Source organism: Melopsittacus undulatus, chromosome 3 (genome assembly GCF_012275295.1).
Source record: "Melopsittacus undulatus isolate bMelUnd1 chromosome 3, bMelUnd1.mat.Z, whole genome shotgun sequence".
NCBI classification, from domain to species: domain Eukaryota; kingdom Metazoa; phylum Chordata; class Aves; order Psittaciformes; family Psittaculidae; genus Melopsittacus; species Melopsittacus undulatus.
Window position 1 is genome coordinate 112,063,045 of NC_047529.1, and position 9,872 is coordinate 112,072,916.

Genomic DNA, 9,872 nt, shown 5'->3' on the forward strand with positions numbered 1-9,872 from the left:
GAGCTTGGCCCAGCTGAGTGGGGTTTTCATTGAAGCAGCAGAGCTCATTTCTCTCTACCACACTCTTCTTCATGAGGAACATTTGGGTACGCAAGCAAAGCTTCAAGAGCACAACCCATATAGGCACCTAATGCTCCACCACAGTTCCTAAGTGCCATTTAACATAAAGCCACTTGTCTGTTGAATGCATACCATAACCAAGAAAGCATGCAGTACAGGCAAACCGGCTCCCCAACACCACTTAAAACCTGTTAACATGCTGCAAATCCACCAGACTTGCATGTGTGGGTTACCCTTGCAGCAACAGCAGGAATCCATAGGTTCAGACTTCATCCCTATGTGAACAGGCTCCCATTTCCAAGCTGCACAACTGTGTGAACACCAAATCTTTTTACACAACCATTTTTGGGAGACAGCCACAAGCCACAGGGTTTGAGACTTACCACTCAGGCTCTGTGGCTCTGGTGTCTTTTAAACCACCTGAGTGAAAGGCTCATCTGTGTATTGAAGACCTTTCAATGCACAAAGACGGTTGTCTTACATCTGTTCAACCGAAGCAGCTCTGCTTTTGCTAGCAGAGATCAGAAGCCATTCCTCCTTGGAAGCCTGAAGAGAAAAAGCCCTGCTTTTGTGTTAGCAGCCATACTGCCACCTTTTAGATGCAGAACACATCCTTAGCAATACACATTGATTACAATGAACCAACAGTTCCCTGTTAGAGCCATGCAAGCAAACAGGAACGTTCAACAATGCCAGAACATTACATATACTGTCAGCTGAGCACAGCTACATTGAGCTGGCGGTCACAGTGCCCTCTGCAATTGTGACCTGTTTAAAAAGGGAGGCTTAACAAGCAGTGCATGGCCATAAAGCAACAGCGGTGGTTGAAGACCAGATATATGAACAGGTACAGGATCCCTGTCAGCCTCTGACATACCTTGAGCAGGGGGTTATTTTGCATCGAGATTAATCCATCCCTGCTTTCATCTGTGCTTCATTCAGGGATTCCAGCTTTTAGCTATCATCTTGTTGAGGAAACAGCTCCAAAAGGACAAAGGCTTGAAAAACTAATGACAATTAAATCCAGAGCTTTTGTTAACACTACAGAACCCTGAAAAGCCAAGCTAGAAAACACATATTCAGAAAAGGTGAGAAGCGGGTGCTGGAGCTTCCGCTCAACTGCATGGAAATGGAACATTTTACAGCCCTGTACATCAGCCTGTCCCAAAATGTAATGTGAAATGGGGTCCCTGCTCTGGTAGTCAAAAGAAGGCTTTACTAGAGAGAACACAAAGCTAGCACAGACCAAAAGAAAAGGTTATTCACTGCATTCCTGCTGGATTTGCAAGGACAAGAGAATGGCATATTTCCCCTGATTGTATCCAATCCACAGTTTCCACACTCAGCAGTATAAAGCTGACATTGTCTCCCGCTTCCTAAAGCTGCTCTGAAACCAATCAGACCTTTACAAGAAGTGAAATAGGGCTGGTTTAGGGGAGAAAACACAGCCAGGCTTTTCCCCTCCTGGGAATGCCAAGTCTAAAATCTAGGCTTGAATATGTGCACACACTTTCCTCCACAAGCAAGGATGCTGCAACCTGGAGGCCCTGACTCCAAAGCTCCAGTTACATCACCCTCAATTGCGTTGGCTTCTCTGTCTCAGAACAGCCACCCCAGGGGAAGCTTTAGTGCCAGGTAAAAGCAAATCAGCCTTCAAACAGGGTAAATGCACTTACTGTGCTCTGCCTTTGCATATATCCCACTGGGAAGTACTCTTCAGGAGGTTTCTTCTTCCAGTTATGCCACACACAGTCCTTTATTCTGCACACCTTTAGTAAGGAGAGCCAAGAGGCTCCACACAACCTCATTTCACTTACTAGTCAACACCAATCCCTTCTGCAAGAGAAATTAATCCCCACTTTCAGTGGGTACAAATCTGATTTTAATGGAACCATTCATGTTCAGAACAGCAGCACACGTACTACAGGGAAGAACACTGGAAATCTTAAGCTACCCTTCTTCATCCTGTACCTGATGTATAAGCAGGATACTATAAATGAATGGCCCACATTTTGGCCTACCCATTGGTTCTTTTTGGAGGCTGAAAAGGAGCATCAGTCCTTGCTATTCACACATCACCCCATCTAAAACACAAGCAGGAGGTAACCAAAGAATACTGTTATCTCTTCCCAAGAGATATGAGAGAAAAACTCTGGGTTTAAGAGACATTAAAAGAGGAATTCTGTATTTAGTTATCTGTGCTTAAATCCATTCAAGACATAGCAGGTACAAAAAAAATAGGTATCAGGGAAAGGATTTTCTTCTTTCTTTTAAAAATAAAATCCACAAAGATTGAACTACTTGCACTACCCAACCCTGTATGCTCTGCACTGGCAGGTTTTGTGTCAGCTATGTGCTAGATTCAGAAGACAACTTCAGTGACTGAGGTCTTCACGCTCTTAGCTTGATTTCTAGAGCTCTCTCCTGTGGCTGACAGAAACAAGGAGAAGGCAGCTGTGGGGCTTAGCCCAAATACTCTGGAGTGTTTGTACTTTGAAAGTTAATTGCCCAGGCTAACAATCCTTTCTTATTGCTCTACTACTCAGTACCAGTTACAATGTTGAAATAAATCTGGGTTAAACAAACACTTTGATTTGGAAAGTAAACACAGACATCCTTCCTGCTAGCTCAGGCATACTTTAAATGATCAAGGCACTTAATAGAGCCTAAAATTAGGAGATTCTGCCTGCAAATGGAAGCTGCTTTCAATAAGGAAGAAGCAGATCTCTGAAGCTCAGTGTTGTACCATTTTATCAGCACTTACTGTTTGGAGAGCTGCTTGCCAGCAAGGCAAAAGGGCAAAGCCCAGCGCACAGCCCTACTCCTGGACACTCGGTACTGGTGCTAGGCCTGGGTGAAAGGACACACAAGTGCTTGCAGAGGTAATCACCTACAACAGAACAAGTTCAGTCTCTCCCTCAGTTCCCACTCCAAACTCTTCCCTGCCATCCTGCCCCACTGCAGCCACATTTAACCTGTGTTCTGGTGAGCTTCTCACTATTTCATCAGCTGCCCCATTCATCAGTTCTCAGCGACCCCTCCTCCTCCTCCCAGTTTCACCAACAGCAATTGCCACATCTTTGGGATGGGTGAAACACAACATACAAAATGATGCACCCTTGAGCCCAAACATCCATCCCAAGATAACTCCCCAGTTGTTTCTCTCTCCACTGAGACAGTTTTCAATGCAGATAACATGCTCTCCATTAGTAATGCAAGTCCTTTCAATAAACTACAGTACCAAGTCAAGTGCTTTGGAGAAACAATTCTACCACTGATGCATCCATCAACCAGGTTGCAACCTTGACAAACCTGTCACATTTCATACTAAGACCACTAAAGATAGGACAGATCTATTTTCATTAGTACATATACATATATATATATGTATATTTAGTTGCTAAATCTTCCTTCACTTAATTGCAAACTAACTCTTACCATTAAAACACAGACTCCGCCTCAGGATTATGATTTTAAAGTCTTTGAGGTCTCCTGTTACTCTTCCAATACTCCAGGAGTACTTCCTTTTTAATGTTCTTGTGATACTGATTCTGCCACAGCTACATTGAAATAGTGCTCCCACATTACAGGCATAGTGAACCCCCCTTGCTTACACTCACTCATCCTAAATGTCAGAAGCTATCCACTACTCTAACAAGTTAGAGCATGACACTTACAGTGCAGCTCCCCACTGAGTTTCCAAAACTCAGGGTTTTGTAAGGGAATTGCTATGGAAGAAGCCTATTGACCAATTTCGTGCCCTGGCATGGTCACCAGAACAATCAACCTGCCTTCAGGCCTGGAAGGATAAAGTATCTTAGCTGTAGCCTCCTAAGAGGACATCGTGGTGCCTTTTAAAGGAAACTGGACTCAGCAGGCAGGACTCTTCATCTACAGCAGAAGTCCTGCTTGGATATACCTCCTCCATGTACCACAGCAGTGCATTCTGATGACGTTACTGAAAACAGTACAATGCTGTTTTCACCAAAAAGGAACACATGCATACTGCATCCTGGAGGAAAACAACAGACTCACAGTGATAACCTGCGATTGCATTAGCAGAGAGCTAGATTCCTGGCTCAGCAATGACATACCATTTATAGCATAAAAGCAAGTCATATTCAAAATATAGCTTGTTTTAAGTAGACCAGTGATGGTCTGTGTAAGTGAAAGCAGGTTGGAAATAGACATGGGGATACTGGAGCTAAAAAGAACATCTACAGAGAAATGTACACATGGGAACCTGGGATTTGTGCTGATGTTAAAAGCTCAGTTTAGCTGATCACCCTTTAGTTCAGCAGCATCACACCCAGCCCATGATCATACTCACTGTATGTCCAAAGGAATGGGTAGACGCCAGTCAAGAAGAAAGGACAGAAAAGATCATCACAACACTGAGAAGACCTTCGTCTCTACAGACATCTTCAGTACAGAGGTGATTAGAAAGTCCTCTTGGTTCCAGGAGTTACCTAAAACCACCCACACACTGGGAAGTTTACATATGAAACAACAGAGGTCTGCAATTCACACAGCTCCTAAGTAGAAAAGGACTTGATACAAATAGCAATTAATAGCATCACAGTAACTATTAAATCAGGCATAAGCCATCCAAGCAGAGCACCCAAAGCCAGGGGCATGCATGAGCTCAGAAGTATGGCACTGCAATGAGATAAGGAGTTCAAGGAGACCCACACCCTGTAGCTGGAGGGCAAACTGTCTTCAGCCTGAAGCAAGCACAGCTCTCTATGAGAAATGGGGAGATGAGAAAACTGCTCAGAGACTATGAGATGCAGGATGATATAGTGCAGATGCAGCAGAAAACTACTGTGCCCTACTACAGAAAATCCAGAGAGGCTCACGGGAAAGTGGGACCCAGCAATAAAACCCCTAGATCATACAGACAGGCCTGCAGAAGAATGCCAGGAGTCTCAAGCTATGCTGGAGGGTAAATCAGGCCAGTGAAGAACATGGTGAAACAACATAGACTTTAACAGTAACACATTGAGGCACAGAACAGAACAAAACTGTAACTCCTCACATTGTAGGAGTCTTGCTATTTTTGCTGACTGAATTTTAAGTCTTTGAGGAAGAGGGGGATGAGCACAAGGAAAGAAAATGATGATGGCTGCAAAGACTGAACAAATGGGGAAGCGGATGCAGAGACCAAACACCCAATGGCCCAAACCAAATGGGAGCAATTCAGAGATGCTCACTTGGTCATAAGCTGTAAAAAGAGCTGACAACACACAGGACTAAGCAGGACTTCCACACAGCCACTGAGTTCCCATTAAAAGAAAAAGAGAAAGTCAGACACATGTGGAATTAACTATATAATGCATTTTTTCAGAACATCAGAGCCACTGGGCACAAAAATGAGCCAGAGCAAGCACCCAAACACATGGTATCTTCATAACCCCTGGCACTTAAACACTGTCACCTGAAAACCACATCATGACACAAGTATTAGAAGAATGACCATCCACACAAAACATGCATACCAGGAAACCCAAGCGCAGCACACTGCTGCTGTGGCACCACATCACTGCATTTAATAGTTTCAGGCAAAGCAACCCAGTTCCTTTAAAAACCAAATCATTCACACACATTTAGAACTACTAGTAAAGTTCTTAGATAACCACCACACTGTGTTTTACTATTACCTAAGAAAGAAGAATGGCAATACCTACATATATATATGTGCCTTTCCTTTCTGTTTGTAAGCCACTTAAGAAAAGCCACACGAACTACAGCACACACCAGCCAAAGCCACATGAATCTCATTTAGCAGACACCCTGCTCTGTCACATGAATGCAGACACCCATGTTCAGTAACAGAGCAGTTGGAATGTGCAGCCACCTCTTCAGAGTGAGTTTCAACTCCTGGATGAACAAGCACAGTGTGATGATAGGACTGAAGCAAAACCGAGGGACAAACACAGTGCTAGTAAAATGCAAAAATACTTCCTCAAGAATAAAGCTGCTCCTGTTGATAACAAACATCTACAAACATCAGACTCTACAAGCATCACTCTGCAGCCATGGTGTTCTTTAGGCTCTGCTGAGGAACTGGACCCGAACAGACAGAGTCCTCCAGGAGCTGCTACACCATCAGCTCTTGGCTGCAGAACTCGCAGCCACTTCGAGCCACTGTGGGCTCGGTTTGCTTTTCTAACCAGAGGTTTGTATCATTTACAAACAAAGGAGGGAAAGCCACATGCTGAAGTCAAACACACGTGCTGTTTTCCCAAGTCGGCAGAGAGACTAAATAACAGCAGGGTGAAATGCAGAGAGCCCAGCTTCCCCTGAGCACCGAATTCACTGCCTCTAGAATCGCTGATGCTAACTGTTTCACCAATGAGCAAGCTGCTCAGAACAGTTTGCTGTGGTGCCAATCCCCAGTTCCAGCTATTGCACCATCTCCACCATCCCAGCAACCCTGCAGCATAGTTTTTATCTCGGTACAGTTTCTGCAAGCTGATGAATTAAACTGATGTAACACACTGAAAACGCCACCCTGCTTTTATTTCCAGTGGTATAAGGAATGCTGCAATAACAGCATGACTGTGCACATTAAAATAGGAGGATCTAGAGGCTTGTACAGTAGCTTGCATCCCCAGAGGAGATCCCCACTGTATATGTACCCTTCTCGTGTTCTTCCTTAAGCATCCACTGCTGTCTGCTGCCAAAGGTGGGAGTGACACAGAGCTCGAAAGCTGTCTGACATAACTGAAGGTGGTTGTTCTGGACAACATCCTCATCTCAGGGCATTGTACCTTCTTCTGCCTGGACCTCCCACTCCTGCACACTCAGACTCACCATTCAGCAGCGTATTTGCTACCTTGGAGAATACATAAGCAGAGGGTATTGCTGCAAACCATCATCTGCAGGCTCGCAAAGTGGAAGTCAGCAAGAAAGTCAGAGAACCCAACCCAGGGCAGCAGAAAAGCAAGGACAACATCAGTACAGAAGTGAGGGACTGCTCCACTTGGCACTTCACTCAGCTACAAGAATACACCATTCTGGCAGCACCACACAAGCTGATCTACAGGACTCTCTTTTAAATAAAATAAATAATCTTAACATATGGAAAAGGGAAAGCGAGTTCCAAACAAATGAGGCTTTACTATAACATCAGGAGTTTGGGAAGCACTCCCATATGGAATACAGTACCCGACACGCACAAAGAAAGCCCAAAGCACTTAGGTGAAAAGTGAGGAAAATTTGCCTCCTGACCATTGTTAAAGGCGTACATGGAGAAATAAGTACAAGAAACCTTTCCACAGATGGGCTGTGCTCTCCCTGCTTTCAGCAGGCCTTTGCTTTGTGTCTAATAGCTGTGCTCCATCTGATTTCCACAAAGTACCTGCCTGTCAGAGCAAGCCAACAGCCTGTGCTAGGTGCTCTTAGGGCTTGCTCAATGCCCAGCACTGAAGGAGTAGTTCCACTTCAGCGAAAAGTACCTGAATGCCATTCATCCCATTTAAGAAGTTAATAAGCCATCATTTGATTACCAGCAATCCTAGAGATTATCCCTTCAGACAATGGAACCAATGTGCTGAATTGTCAAGTGTTCCAGAAGCAGAGCACTGACAGAGCCTTATCCATTGCACAGTCACTGGAGAGATGAGCCCAGCGCCATTTCCAAGTACCAAAGCCTGTCGTAACCCGAACAGAGCGCTGACACCATCCCAAAGGATTACCTCCAGGGCATCAAATTGAATAGCTATTACCCAATAAAAAGAAAGAACATTTTAAGCCTCTGCCTTTGAACACGACAAAAATTCACACAACAAACAGGAAGAATTTAATTTCAAATGTTAATTTTGTCTACGAGAACAGGAAAATGCACAGAAAGTTTATAAGAGAAACAGCCACATTGGCTCATTTTCTAGATGAGCACTTTTTCTTTCTAGATGGGCTGCTGTTTTCCTGAACCACAACAATTTGGCTTCAGCCACCCAAACCACACAGCTCTTCCATCATTCAATATTCCTCACACCTACGAAATCAGCATTACACTGGTGGAGATGAGACTAAAAGGTCACATCTTTTCTTCCCTAGCCCTCTGCAAGTCTTCACTGTATTACATCCCCTTGAAATCCTGTATGAAGGTGGTCCCATTGTACAAGCATCTCCTATTGCTACAGATTTGTTTTTATAGAGGAACATGAACATTTTCCCACCATAAATATGTACATAAGTACGTGCTTCAAATGTTAACGCTGCCAGGAAAAGCCATAGAGAAACTGTTTTCACCAGAGCCACGTATCTGCTCTTCTACCAACACCCAAATCTGATTCATTTCTAGGACGGAGATGCTAAATCTGCTTCACTTATAGACGAGATGACATTGACAGGCACCAGCTTCTTAAAAACATAAATAAACACAGACATCCTACCTGCAGGCCCCTGACCCTCCGCGTACACTCCCCAATGGCGACGGGTTTGTGCTAGCCGTTTACTGCAAGCGAGCGCCTAACGATAGGAAGGGGCTGGATGGAGCCGCGCTCAGCTATGAGACTCAAACCCCTCCAGGGGCCCGCAGGAGCCGCTACCGCCCCATCCCCTAATTACGCTGCTTGCCCGAGAACTCGAAAGCATCCGAGGGGACGGCACCTGCTCACGGGAACCAGGGAAGTGTAACCGAGGTCGGGAACAGCCTCAGTTCCCAGGGCTCTGCCTGCCCCCGGGGCTCTTCGGCCGCCGCGGTGCTGGGCAGCGGGGAAAGGCCCCTTCCTTCTCCTCACCAACAGCCTGAGGAGCTGCTCCCCATGAGGAGCGGGTGCTGCGGCCGCACGGCCGGTAGCGGGCGGGGTCTCTCCATCCCCTCAGGGCCGGGGGCTAACAAAGCGCGGCGCAGGGACCGGCGCTCACCTGCCCAGCGGTCGCTTCATGCCCGTGTCGCCGGCAGCGGCGGGCAGGCGCAGGCTGTGCCTCAGGTTGCAGCCCTTGTCGAGCGGCGCGGCAGCGGCGGCGGCAGCAGCACCGCGCTCATGCTCCACCGTAACCGATTCGTTGCGTTTCCTCATCGCCGGGGCGGCGGTGGCGACGGCCCGGAGCGGCGGCCACGGCGAGAGCAGCAGCGGCGCCGCGCTCGCGCCGCACGGCGCCACGCCCCGGCACGGCGGAGGCGCCAGCCAATCCCCGCCTCCGGAGCGGGCTGGGGGCGGTGACGCCGCCTGCCAGCACTTCCGGAGGGAGCCGGCGCCATCTTTACTGCGGGCACTGGCGCCCGCCGCCATCTTGTTGTGGCCTCGAGGCGCGGCTCGGCTCCAGGGCGCTGTGCTGTGGTAGTGCCGGGATCATGACGGCTTCGGGAGCGGGGCCCCATGCTGTGGTGGTGTGGCCGAGTGCGGGCACCTGGAAGATGTCCCTGCTGCTGGAATAGGAGCCTGTGGTGACTGGACTGTTGGCGCCCCAGCACCTGAAATGGACTCCCGGCTCGCAAGGGTCAGCAGGAGGATGGGTGAGCCTGGCATCATAAACTGCTTCCATGTGAAGAGCCACATGAGGAAACAGGGCAGCTGGAATGAAAGAACCTGGTCTGAATGGGCCTGAGAGACCTTGCCTGGGTCTCCACGTGTATGAGCATGGGGAAATGGCACAGCTGATACAGGGATGTGGAGAGGGGCAAAACTCTGACTCACACCAGCAGTGTGGAGATTCTGCGCTCGAAACAAGTCGTGGCATATAAAGGAGAATAAACCATCCCCACCAGTATCAGCAATTGTCTGTACCACTGGAGCAGGACAGCAATGCGCTGCAGGAAGCTGCCACACTCTCGTCTCCCACTGCTGGTCAATCTGTGTCCC

The 9,872-nt window shown here is 47.2% G+C and overlaps 1 protein-coding gene across 1 annotated transcript in view; it reads right to left on the reverse strand.

Moving 5' to 3' along the window:
• The window catches only part of ABHD12 (abhydrolase domain containing 12, lysophospholipase), a 28,620-nt gene extending 19,466 nt beyond the window's left edge, over window positions 1-9,154 (reverse strand). The window contains exon 1 of the mRNA XM_034061231.1: window positions 8,935-9,154. Coding sequence (XP_033917122.1) covers window positions 8,935-9,089 — 155 coding nt within the window. The 5' untranslated portion in view covers window positions 9,090-9,154. The remainder of the gene's footprint in view (window positions 1-8,934) is intronic.
• Window positions 9,155-9,872: the final 718 nt, after the last annotated feature.